Source organism: Centrocercus urophasianus, unplaced genomic scaffold (genome assembly GCF_019232065.1).
Source record: "Centrocercus urophasianus isolate 14NV4802_14NV808 unplaced genomic scaffold, USGS_Curo_1.0 seq_10, whole genome shotgun sequence".
Classification (NCBI taxonomy): Eukaryota; Metazoa; Chordata; class Aves; order Galliformes; family Phasianidae; genus Centrocercus; species Centrocercus urophasianus.
In genome coordinates, this window is record NW_024884142.1 from 84,163,900 (window position 1) to 84,178,279 (window position 14,380).

At 35.6% G+C, this 14,380-nt stretch overlaps 1 protein-coding gene across 2 annotated transcripts in view; it reads right to left on the reverse strand.

Moving 5' to 3' along the window:
- The window catches only part of GPATCH2 (G-patch domain containing 2), a 121,905-nt gene that overhangs the window by 29,184 nt on the left and 78,341 nt on the right, over positions 1 to 14,380 (reverse strand). For both annotated transcript variants that reach the window (XR_006168524.1, XM_042816988.1), the window contains exon 9: positions 8,046 to 8,128. Coding sequence is in view for 1 of the 2 variants with exons in the window: in XM_042816988.1 (XP_042672922.1) it covers positions 8,046 to 8,128 (83 nt within the window). In the remaining variant the exon portion in view is untranslated. The remainder of the gene's footprint in view (positions 1 to 8,045; positions 8,129 to 14,380) is intronic.

The following is a 14,380-nucleotide window of genomic DNA, read 5'->3' on the forward strand; positions in this document are numbered from 1 at the left end:
CAGATATTTATATTCTTAAAGCCGTTCTGGATAATTGTACAGAGTCTGTCAGCCATACTGGGATTTTTTTTTTTTTTAAATCAGTACCTCTAGTGTTTTTCACAATTCACTATGCTGTGGCAATATAACAAAAACAAGCAAACAAAGAAAACCAGATATGAAAATACTGCATTATTTATATAACTATTTGAGATTGAATTGTTAGACTAAACGGTCATATATGCCTCAAAATGAGGTAGTAAGGACTATGCCTCAATAATAGCCTAAGAAGAATTATGTCTAGGTAAGTCTGCTTGCATTGCATTGTACTCTAGCCACTATAGAGATGAAACCAGCAGAGAAGGCAGTCAGAACCTCAGCTGCTGGAAGCCTTCATATCTACCCAGCATCCACAGCAGAACTCAATGCCTGTGCTGCTACTGTTTCACCCCTATCATCTCACTGCTAGGTGCATTAAAACTAATTGTTGCATAATTGCAGCAGGGGTAGATGTATCCTGTAGTACAAACCCTAGATTTTATATTAATTTCCAACCTTCCCAATTATAAATCCACACACTGATGGAAATTTGGACACTGCACTGGTTTAACTGGTCTTCCACTATTGCAGATCACTTGGACTCCCGAGTGCTCTTCCCCTTTCTTGCTTGACTGGGCCACACTGTGGGTGAAGTGTATTCTTTTGCCTATTCAAGCTCTACTATCTTTGGTTGGAAAAAGCCAGAATTAGTAGAATTCTGCTTATTCCTTGGTAGGGGAGAATCTCTTGATATTTGTATTTTCATATTTGTATTTTCACTGGGGTCCAAATGAGGCCAGCTTTATTTCCTATCTATGCTGACAGTCACTGCACAGTATTTCAGAAGTGCTTCCACCAGGGAAAATTCTAAAGTTCTGCACAACGCCCTCAACACTTGCCAAAATTACCCTCTTCTAATAAGTTTTCTCTAACTTGTATGAAAATAATTGTAACCTTGGACTGAGTCCTGCTGAGAAAGAACTTAAACCACAAAAAATGTTCTCCAAATGGATAGCCCTATTATTAATTCCAGCAGAAAAATTGAAGATTAAATGGATGTAAGGACTATGCCTCTATGCTTGGAATAACCTTAAACCAAATTTGGATGGAATACCAGGATACCACTGGTAATGGGTAATAATTACTTCTGTCACTGATGCTGTGCATACATAGTTAGAGTATTATCTTCTGCCACATTAAATTTAAAGATGAAGTTTAATTTATTGAAACTAGTCAAATACATCCACACATATACGTATTTACTATGGGTTAAATAAACATTTGCCTGTTTTTCAGGGCCCATATCTACACTGCTGCTAGAGGCTACTTTCTAAGAAGTATACAATAATAAACATGAAGAACAAAAACTGGAACATTACTAAGATTTCTGGCTAGAACACACAGATGATAATACAACTTAAATGACTTTTGTTTTGGAGAGCTTTCTAATAAAATGAAGGCCTGGGAAGATGCTGAACTCTCCATTTCCATTTGAAAGATATAAAAACAACCACAACCAGCAGCACTTTTTCTCTTTAAAATGTTATCGTGTCACTTATACAAGCCAACTGCAATCCTTGTGTTGGTAATGAAGGCCTCAGAACGCAATTATTAGATGTGGCCTTAGCAGTGATAATGTCAAGCTATAGGTTGACAATAAAAAAAAAACATAATCAAAATTTCCTCAGCTGGTCTCTTCATGGCCCTCCTCTGGACCCACTCCAGTAGCTCTGCACTGAATTTGTGTTGGGGGCCCCAGGCCTGGATACAGTACTCCAGATGGGGCCTCATATGAGCAGAGTGGAGGACAACCACTTCCCTTTCCCTGTTGCCATCTCTCTTTTGATGCAGCCCAGGATGCTGTTGGCATTCTAGGCTGCAAGTGTACACTGTTGGGTCACATCCAGCTTCTTGTCCTCCAGGACCCCTAATTCATTCTTTGCAGGGCTGCTCCCAATGAGTTTTTCTTTCTGTGCACATGCCAGGGATTGCCTCAACCCAAGTGCAACACCTTGCACTTGGCCTTGTTGAACCTCATTAGATTCATGTGAACCTACTTTTCAAGCCTCTCCAGATCTTTTGGGTCCCCTTTAGTGGCCACCAGGGATTTTGCCTGACAGTTACAACTTTTCAAATATCATGGAGCATGGCTTGGCAACCACATCAGGCAGTTTCTTCAGGACCCTGAGATGCATGTTGTTGCCCTACAAACTTGTACAGCCTCATGAGGTGGTCTCTCATTTGCTCCACTTTCACACTGGGAGGGATAATGTTCCCCCAGCCTCATCTAGAGGTTCAGGGTTGTGAGAAGTATGGGAAGCCCAATTGCCAGGGAAGGCAAATAACTTGAGTACCTCAGCCTTCTCCATGTCTTTTGAAGCCATTTCTCCCTTCTCATTTACCAGAGAGGGTACACTCTCCTTTGCTCGTCTCTTTCGACCTGCAGAACCCCTTCTTGTTATTTTTCACATTTAAGTTATTCATTCCAAGAACAATTTATGATGCAAGTTCAGTTCCATCTGTGCTTTGGCTTTCCTGATCCAATCTCTGCGTGACCAAATGGCTACCCTCTGTATTCTTTCCAGGCCAAGTTTCCCTGTTTGTACATTTTCTTATTTTCTCTCAATTTGAGCATCAGGTTCTTGCTCAGCCATGCTGGATTCCTGCCTTTCCTGCAAGCTCTTGCTCTCAGAAAAGCATCCATAAAGCGCTGCAGCTCTATTCCGTTCCTATGTTCCCCTGTGGCCAGTATTCTAGGGGATCCCATCCACTAATTTCTAAGATGGATGTCCGCTCTCATGAAGTTCAGAGTCCTGACTTTGCTCTTTGCCAGGCCCTTATTCTCCAAGATCAGGAACTCAAACTATCAATGCATCTGAGTGGTTGACAAAACAATCAAGCAAAAATCAAAACAAAATTAAAAAAAAAAAAAAAAAGTAAAAAATAAAAAGCTCTCCCTAAAGCATTTAAAATGGAGGTGGCTCCTCTGTGAGGACTGTTTCTTTACAGTACCTAGTGTTGTTTCTAATGCATGGTACACCCAGATCTTTCATTTTTTAACTGACTTAGTGAAAAAATGAAAAAAAGCCTCTAAAATTCCATCTCATGGAGAAATAAATTACATTAAATATATATATATATATATATATATCTATAGGCTGGATGCTCAGGTAGATAAGCTTTGTAACCCATAAAAGATGATAAGAATTGGTGTACTGCGATAAGAGAGAGTATTCACAACATACCAGTGTTGTAACTGCTCTATGAAAAGAGATTTCTGTTGATAGAGTTGTACATTTAGTAGGTAGAAAAGCCATCAATCAAGCTAAGAAGAAAGTAGGCATAAAATAGTTTGTCTAGAGTTTTGGAAATCTACTGACAGTTCATTCAAGTCAGTAAAAGCCTTCCCTGTCTTAGCAACTATTCAGTAACTTGACCTTCACCACAAACTCACCCTCAGAAACCTCTGTTATCACGGTGTAATCACAATCTTTTTCAAATCATCATTTTGGTACTGCAAATATTCAGGTCTGATTTTTAATCAATGACATATTAAGCATCAGCAAAATAGTTTGCTTAGCTGTTCTGTTGGTAATTTTTAAAAAGGAATGAAAACATGCACCCTTTTGATTACCTTGTTAAAGTGAGTCATGATGGCATTATAGGAGTGCTCAATGTTTCTACTGTAATTAAGAATGTCATATTTTTCATTGAAAAGCTTTTTTTTTTTTTTTTAATGAGTTTTAACTTTGTTATTTCAGTCTGTGTTAGCCTGTAACATAGCATGCAACACTCCAAATAGATGAAGACATAATATTTGAAGTTTGCTTCTCATAAATATTATCAATATTAAGTTGTCTATAAGATGCACAATAACATATTTAATACGTAAATTCTTTGTATTTCAACTACAAGATACCTTTCTTTTTAAAATTAGATTTTGCAAATCCACACTACAAAGCACAATAATAAACACCAGATATAGAAGAACATTTTCAAATATAAATAAATGGTTATTTATAAAGCATACAAATAAAACTTAACATTTTTGTTATTCTGGATCCAATTTTCTACACTCTTTAAATTAAGTTATTAACATCCTTCAGACTTGAAGCAGAATTTGCTCACCAAAAAAACCAATTTCTTTCAGGAAGCAAGGTTTAGAAGCATCTCATATAAAGACAAACAAACAAAAAAGAAAAAAATAGCTGATTGAAAATAAAATCTTTACAGAAGGTGACAAAGTCACTAGGAGAGAAACTGGAGTAAATATATCATGGCATCTGAAATTCTGTAGCATCTGCTAGAGACTTTAAATCGGTAATCTCAGTTGTTTACTAGAAGCATTTCCAATGTACACATTTCAACTATAAACACTTCATAGAGAATATCCTTTCTCTTCTATACAATTTGTGTTGTTTGTTTTGTTATTATTTTCACTGATATCAGAACGCAGTTTTGGTAGGGTTATTTCCAAGATGATATATTGGCTTGCCTAAGAGCTTTTATACAAACTTGAGGACGTTGTATTGCTGCAGTGAAATACGTCAGTATGTCACCTGAAATAGCTCTACTGCTCAAGCAGACAAAGAGGGCATAAAGATATTAAAAATGACCTGGTGCCAAATTTTACTTCTGAATCACTGAAATAATATTGATTCCACAGAAGAAGGTGCGCAAAAACAGATATTTCTAATGTACAACACTTGATTCTTACAAGCAATTGTAGAAAGTCAACAATTTTTTTTTCCATCTTTTTTTCAGTTGATAAACCAATTACCTGCCTAAGCTCAATTAATACGCAGATGGGGCTATATCAAGCATCCAAAATCCAGAAAATTAAAAAAAAAAACAAAAACAAAAACAGATTAGGACTTCACTACCAGGTTTTAACAATCCATACATAACATTATTTCCTGCTTTCCTCAAACTATATAATGCACTGTGTTGCTCAAACTTTCTTGCTTCAATAGTTTCTCATTGCTGTACAAGTAAATCTACATCCTTTGCTACTAATATACACAAACCTATTGGTATGTGACTTTGACTCCAGGTTGAGAACAGGTTATAAATTTAGAAATCAATATCTAACTCTATCAATATTCATTTTATTTTTTCAATACAAAATACAAAGGTGAAAGAGCAGTAAATAAGTTGGAGTACTGAAATAAATTGGGTGTTCTTGTCACAATTAATAAACGTTTAACCAATAACACTGCTTGCTACAGAAGTCTATAGCTTTTAAGAAGTCTGAAAATAGCAGGTGCTTCTCTTGTGAGACTCAAAACAGAGAACATATTTCAATACTTCACTGGTATTGCCAGTTATTCTCTCCACTACTACTGAATCTAAATATTTAAATGATAACTTTCAAGGCTGTGCATAGCACTACTTCAGCAATTTAGCAATTTCTTTATCACTAATGTTTTTTTGAAAAACACAGATGATTTTTAAGACGTTTCCAGAGACTATAAGCTTAAGCAGGTCATGCTTTTTGTGATGCTATTAAATTCAGTAGTTTATTTCCACTTTTTCCTCATAGCATACTAGAATGTTCAGTTTAAGTAGTATACTTTAAGAAGCAAAGTCTATGGAACTGTCTGATCTACAAGGGCTGCTCCAGAAGTAATGCCTCCCACTTTATTATGCTGGCCCACAACATTAGAGATAGATGTTGGTGGAATGGAAGCAGAGGTGGAACCTTCCTGCCAGTATTCCATTGAAGACTGTTGCCATATGACAGATGGTAGCAGAGGGGCAGTCTGACAGAATACCATCTGACATGGAAGTGCATATCAAGCAAAGGGGTGTCACTGAATTTTTCCACATGGAAAAAACTGTACGCAATGACATTCATTGATGTTTGCTGAATGTTTATGGAGACCAAAAAGTGGATGTGAGCACAGTAAGGTGGTGAGCATGTTGAAAATTAGAGCAAACTTTCAGCTACAAAACATCACCAAATAGTGTTATTATGCTCTCTGTATATGTTGCAGTTTCTATGAAAATAAATAGGAGGCATTACTTTCAGAGCAACGAATGTACCTTTGGTTTTTTTTCAGAGGACCGACTTCTATTAGGCAAAACACTGCAGCATATGCGTCTCAGGAAAATTTTTGCAGTTAATCACTCATTTACAGCCAGCATTTCAGATTTCACTGTTAAATAAGGAAGATTATTAGCAGAATTCTACTTCTATCTTCCAACTTCCATTCAAGTAAGTACACACGTATATATTTTTCTTTCAAGAAAATATTTATTCACAAACTCTTCTGCATAAAATTTAGTCCTTCTGTTCCTATATCTTATCTGAAACAATTGAAAGGAAAATAATACAATATTAAAAATGACCATTTTAATTCAGATTTCCAGGTGTATTTTCATTCTTAAAGGATACCATACACCTTCCATAAAATGGTTTAAAATATTAACATATATTATCAAGCCTCATAACAGATGAGCTATAACTTAGTTGTAGGAAGAAATGCAGCGAAGGAAGTAGTAATAATTTATAAAATGTTACATACTATCTACGTGTATGTGAAGTTTACAAAAATGGCTTAAAAATTTACAACAGACAATGTACAAAGTTGCTTAAAAATGTACAAAATGCAGAAAAAACTTGAAAGCACAGAAAAAAATCCTACCTCGTTCTTAAAGAAGAAAATTGAGAAGATTACATTGAATTTAAAAAAGAAAATAACTCCTCAAATTATTTAAAAAGTATCCCATATGATACATCTACTCATCATTACTCTGTTATCCATCAAATAAAAGAAAGTCCTGGGAAAACTCAGAGTCTCTAAAACTGTAAATATAGAGATACACAATGTTGAATATAATACATTTGCTTTAATATCAAAATATTGGCTTTGCAAAGTTGCACAGAGGAACCAGATTGTAAAATAAAACATTGAACACTGAAAGCCCAAGGTAAAATGAACAATAAAATGAATTTCATGATATTTCATACCCTCTTAGTACAAAATGACATCCTTTAGTACTTGAAAGTTATCAAGTGAAAATCACCTTCTAGAAATAATTATATTATTCTCTCTTCAACCATTAAGAATTTTTCTTTCTCACTTCACATATGTTCAGAGTCTTCAAACCTGACCCACACATTCTCTTTTTCCATACTACTGCCACTGAGGTGCTTTAATAACATTTTTAATATTATTCTTAGTCTGTTACTGCCACTGAGGTTTAAAACAATGAAATTTCAGAAGAGAGAATTCAGCTGGAATACAAATATTAGCCTTCTCCAAAGACAGACATCTAGAATATACATGAAAAAACGTGTTATGTATAATTACATATGACTACCATGTACAATCCAGATTTACATATTACCAATACATAAAACGTCTTATGCTGACACGCACATGTACACCACCTATTGTTTCCAGTATGCACATATATAATTAATACAAACAAACTGACAGGTGTCCTATAAATCACTGCTAGGTATTGAAAAAGTCATTTCACAGCAGTGACATCAGCAAAATGCACACAATGGTTGTGACTTCGCATCTGTAAAAATCTTTCAGAAATGTGCTTGCAAATTGCTTCCTATTTAATCCACAGCATTAATTTTAAAGCTTATCACCAACTTTTCAGTTGTTTACAGGATATTTACTATATTCATATGCACTCCTTACAGAAAAATAAAAGACAACTTAAGTTTCTATCTTGTAATGCCTGAGTAGATACGAGCCATAATCTGTACTGTCCGTGATTCTTAGTGTATTAAAAAAGATACAGTCTCTTTAAATAAATGTTCTTACAAAGATTTAGAAATTGAGAATGTTTGGAGAAAAAAAAAAAAAAAAAAAAAAAAAAAGATATACTCTTTTAATTCTACTAACAGGTAAGGACAAAAAAAACCAAAAAAACAACAACAACCCTGAAGTTAGAATGTAAGTTACTGAATTTACCCAGCATTTATCTGGGTCACTGACCTACTGCTTCATATTTACAGATTTAACATCTTGTGTTTTGTGTTCTGTCCCACTGAAATTGGTTACCTGTGGGTCCTGGCAGGGGAGCAGCTTTCCTTCTCCGTTTGATGTCTCCCATGCACAATGATCCTAAATGCACACTGGTTTGCCTGCAAGTAATTACAGGAGGAAACTATTAACAAAAGAAGAAAAATGCCACAAACACAAAGCTTGTATAATCCGAACCTATATCAAAACATTCAACCGAGATGAAGCTGTGCTGTGAAGCCACCAATCTTGTTTATATCGAAGCATAATTATGTTTGTTGACAAGTGCTCAGTATCGAAACATAGCACCATAAATTGTTCTTGGAATGAATAATATAAAAGGGATGCTTTTTAATTTTCAAAACTGGTGATCTTTCTAGTGCAACATAAAACAAAAAACAAAAACACTGTTGCTTCTGACAGGAAAATAGCTAAGATTAATTATCTAAAGAAATCACAATATTGTTGGTACAATATCAATTGGCTAGTAATGCCTAACTGTCAGAACAACATTTACTGCAGGAAAACCATTGTCAATTTCTTTTTAAAGTAAGATGAAGAACAAATGAGAAAACATGAAACAGCCAACTCTTCAAAGGTACATGAAATCATCTTGCAGCACATCAATTTGCCCTTTGCTAATTCAAAGGCACGGTGTGATAACAATATAACAGAGCACAATGTCCAGTCTCTCATTAAACAATCATAAGCTTAAGACTGGTAAACTACTGGAGCTGCTTAGGACAGTAGACAAGCCAAACTTACTGCATTAAAGCCATAAAGCCATCTATGTAACAATGAGGTACCACAGGAAGGGGTAAACTTGGAATTTCCAAATAATGAATTTTGCAATATAATTTTAAAGGAGATATTGTTTTTCACAAAGTAATGTGCAATCCCTGCAGAAAGTAACATACGTACTTGGCTTTTTTTTTTTTTTTTTGGTAAAGAAATGAAACCAAACAGGGGATAAATGGAATAATTTACAAATGCCACAATTTTATTGTTTCCAAATATGTTATTCAGAACTGTGAACCTCTTACCACAGTATTGTGGTGAATTTTGATAAAAGTACAAGCTGAGAACTGCATCTGATAGTCTACTGTAGCATAGTAATACTCTGTTACTTAGGGAATCTGGTTTCATCATAGATATATGACCTAGACTTTACTGCATGTATAATTTTTTTTTAAGCTGCGATGCTCCTAAATGAATAACAAACGATCGTTTATGTAGACAGACTTCAGATCTTTTCAATAATGCAAAAAGTGAAAAGAGTATACTGATTTAAAAAATGGCAATGTACAGTATTCTATATACTTAAAAAAAAAAAAAGATACAGTAAACTAAGAAAGTATTAAGAATGTACTTCAGTGCTTTTATTTAAATAGTAAAATATTCCAATAAATAACTTTCATGCAGAAATGTATTCCAGCTTCACTTAAAGAGTCCCTATTTCAACATGTTTCTCTCTTATTTTCAGTTTTTTTCTTCCTTACAGTTCTAAGTTGAAATACCACCCTATTTAACATCCAGAAACTGCAGTAGAACCAGTATACTAACAGTGCTATATTTCAGTCCAAATTCAGACAGATATCAAGGAATGTAACACATAACCAACTGTATAATACAGAAAATGAATACTTAAACATAATATGGGAAAATAAATATTTAAGAGATACATATAACATTGATATTAAACGTGTAGAGTAAGTTGTGTGGCAATTTATATGCCAAACAGTGTGCAACTCTGCACTTTCAGAATGAAAAATGGAGAAAGTCTCCAGGAATACAAGCAGGATGAAAGATAAAAATTAATAAAGTCAGGCAATTGAACCTGAAGACACAAGCTAGAGCAGTAACAGCTAGTAGTGCTTGAGTTATTTTACCCAGAATTGATTATCTGTTATACTACATTGAGATATCCAGATTATTGATCTGTAAGATTATGGTACTTGGGTCTCCCCACTTTTCCTCCAGGCACAGGAATGGAGTTGCAACAAATAATACTAAGTAAGGACTAGTTTGTTATTGTTGTCACCCTTCATGTAGAACACAGCAGTTACTTTTTAATTTAAAATCAATGAACATCTGAAAGGCAGTCCTTTCCTTCAGCATAAATGAATCATTTGTCTTTGCAAGGCACAACAATCTGATCACCAGCCAAGGTGAGTTTGGGTATTTCTTTCTTGTTGAGAACTCCGTGTGCCACAAATAAATAGCAATATGCTAGAGTCCCAATTAAGCTTTGTCAAATCTGGTTTTATGGCCACTAACACCAAGTCTCTGGCTCTCAATGCAGAAGTGGAGTTCACTTTCACCAGGTCTTACCATCTGATATCTGCCATTCAGATCACAGCGAAACATAAAGCTAAGGGTTTTAAGAGGAATGGACAAGAACCATCACAGTTCTTGAACTAGCAGTTAGATGAAATGAAACATCGTACTTCAGCAGAACACTACATTTTGAAATGCTTGTAATGGGGGTATTAGAAAGTAGGGAGAACTCTGACCCTCAATCAGGCTAAGTTCAGCATTATGTTCCTTAGCATTAAATCAGAAGAGTGAGGATTACAGAAAGGAAGATAGCTATTTGCCTGACTACTCTCTACTTATCCCTAGCTTGCTTCTAGCTATCATTTATAAATAGTGCTCTGCAGGGAAGCCAGGCATTTTACTAGGGAAAAAAATAAAACTTGTTAAGACCACCTTGCCTGAAAACTTGGCTTTTGACGAGCTGGTGACAGGGACTAGAGCAAGCAGTGTCAAATGGAATAATTTTTAAGGAAAGACAACAGGAACTTGTCGCCTCATTGTATGCATTTACAAATAGAGGCTTTCCAGAGTATTAGGCTTAGTTAAAACTGCCCTCTGGATAAAAAGTGTTCCCAAGCAGCCTCAGACAAGCTTGGGAGACAAACAGATGTGACTATGGTCCCTGGCGTTTGGCAAGAACACTCACTGTCAATAAGAAAAATATGAGCATGGACAGGGCATCAGCTGCACCATGGCAGAGCAGGCCTGCAAGTGTCACAGCCGCGGCAAAGTTGTGGCAGGGGGAAAATCAGAGGGCTGCAAAAGCCAGGCTGGTGTGAACTTACACTAGCATGCCAGGAATTGTTGTTGTTGTGGCATGCCTCAACATATTAAACAAAAACACTGGATAAACTACTGTCAACTTTTACTTATTTATTAAAAAAATCTTGGGTGCTTCATTAGACACAGTAAATAAGAGCCTCAAAACTGAATACAGACTATAGAAAGCAGGAACAGCAAAACAATCTACAAAAATCTGTGGAAATAACAACAATGAAAAGCTGTTTTGGTACAGAAATATGTTTATCTTCTGTACAGAAGTAACATCACACAAGACTATTTAGAAGCATGTAGACATTGTGACAAACATTCAGACAAATTCTGTTATCTCCTTAAATAGTGGCAGTTTTCCTATCATTTTTTTTCCTCAAGAGACTTGCCCTTGTTATCATAACATACAATTTTTGGCATCTTCAAACTCCCCAAACAATTGTATCTATACCTACAGAACAGTCTCCTCTTTTTCCCCCATAATTATCAAAGTTGAGTAAGTAAGTGATTTTCATGAGCGCCTTTTCTGTTACTCATGTCATCATACAATCATAAAGTAGCAGAATGTTTGGGGTTGGAAGGGACCTTAATGATCATCTAGTGTCAACCTGCATACCACGGCAGGGTTGCTACCAATCAGATCAGGTTGCCCAAGGCTACATACAGTATGGCCTTGAACACCTTTAGGTGTCCAAGACATTTGTTAGAGGTTATATCAGATTTATATCTGCAAAATCCCTCTGTAGACAATGGGCCTTTTGGGAACATCCCCCAAACAAACCATTGTGTGATGGAACCTACAGCTGCATGGCTTACATGGTGACCCACACTGAGAGCACCTGAACACACAGCTCTGCTACTACTGGAGTTAAAAATTTACTAGCTCAATCATTGAGAAGGGCAATATGATGAACTGGTTAGTTGATACTCTCCCAGATGACTTTTAGCTCACTGATTTATTACATGCTACTATAGTCACAACCATTCCAGGAGTAAAAAACAAACAAAAACCAAACAAAACCCCCACACTCCTAAAACAAACAACTACAGCAACAATCCCAAACTCAATGCACCCCCCAATTAAAAAAAAAAAAAACAAAAAACAAATAAAAAAGCACAAAAACCAACTAATCCCATAATTACTCTATAGTATCTTCAGAACGAAGCAATGAAGGCTGTTATTAATGCAGTTAACTTCATTGACATTCAGTATATTTACTGTCAAACCATTTACCTTACTACACTACAACATTGCTAAGATAAACTTGTAAGTAATGGAGATTACGGTTTTATGTTCCATGTTAAAAATGCATAAAAGTACTGATGACCAACAAAGTCAGATGTGGGAGAGTGTGCATTTTTTATTTAATAACATATTTTTTTTTAATATCTATACTCTTGATTTGGAAAATCCTATGCTGGAGGCTATTACAGCAGAATAATCTTTTGAAGAAGGCTGATTTCTATACTGTAATTAGGTGAACCTGTAATGATCAATACTTGTATATCCATTACATTCCAACCAACATCTCTCTCTCACCTGAGGAACAAATCCACTGTAAACAGTGCCACATCATTCTGCCACAGTATCAATGAATTCCTGCAGATGGCTGTAGAACTCTTCAATTTTATCATCAGAATGCCTTAGCTACTGTAGAAGCCTGACAAAAGTTTATAAGCAAAATTCTTTAAGAAGAGATTAAAATAAAGCAAGAGTTGACGGGTTTGCAGTCTAGAAGAGACTTGAAAGAATTATTTTCAAGTGGAAATGTAATTGCCATTTCTCAGTCTTAAAATATAGATAAGCAATAGATATGAATATAGATATAATTGAAGACAGAATGTAGTGAGGACCATGATTCACATTACGCTTCAAATGCTTTGACAATTCCTTACAAGCTGAAATTAAGTAGATGGTATGTGAAATAACATTCACATTATCATAAAGATTAAAAAAAGCAATAGAATTCAAAATTGCATAACAGAAGAAAGTCAATAAAATGAAGTGCATTGTGTAACTCAACTTCATAAAATCAAAGCATAATCTGAGTGATGATGACAATACTGCAGAAAAAGTTCTCAAATTCATACACATACTGGACCTGTACTTAAGATTCTTATTTATTACATGGCACAAAATGCAGTGTTGTATGCAGTAGCCAACAGAAGCACATTCATTAGCACTGCTTAAATAGAAAGCCTGGATGCATTTTTAACTCCTATTGTACCCCTCTAACTAGTATCCACAAGTGACTAGCAATGGCTTCAAGACCATCTGAGTCCACAGAACAGTTTATGATCACTTTAAACAGAATGAAAAACTACAATGTACGTCTTACTAAACTTCCAATCACATTATGATGAACACAAACTTCTACAATTTCTTTTGACTGAGTGTCCAAACGTGGGCACAGCCTCTGGTTTCCATGCAAATGGCCAGAGAACTGTAAACCTGTGGTAACATCTATAAACAATTACACACATGGATGGCTTTCTGCCCATTGTCAAGAAGGTTTCTACACCCTCTCACTCTCTAAATATGCACAACGCATGTGCAGCTCAAGCAGATGAGCAAGACACTACTCTGAGGTCATCTTGGTGTGTGGACTGGATGACACCAAATAAGAATGAACAGAATAATGGATTTAACAATGAAGATCAAGACCCCAGATCTCAGTATAATGTAATACAGTAATCTTGCAAAAACAATCCAGTAACATCTTGGTAAGAGAAGTTGAGATAAATGTCACTCAGTGCAAATTTACCTTACTTCAAGTCAAATCAATGTCTACAACCTATTTTGTTATTTTTTCACAGAAGCATCGTGTTTGTGTGCCTAGTGACAGTCTGAGCACTGTATTAAGTATTAGAGCAGCTCCCACTGTCTACCAAAGCTACTGTGATAGCTGCACTGTTGGTGAGCAATTCTTCACTTAAATTTTCCATGCAGAAAAAAACCAAAACCCTTCAATAACGTGATGCTGAGATCACATACTCAGGGTAGACATGAGGGTCTACCACTATTTCTATCACACTCAGTAAATTAAAAGGATTTCATGGACTTTATAGAAACTGACAATATTTCGCGCTAGGAGACTGACTCCTGGAAATTAAAAACTTAAAAATCTCTAGTATGCCTGATTTTGTTTTTAATAGGTGAAATCATTCACAAATTTATACATGTTCCCTCAAGTTAACATTCTGGAGATTGTAGAAAGAATACTGCTCCCCTCCATACCTTCTGAACAATACAGCGTTGACAGTATTAAATGGATTTCCTTCTTAGC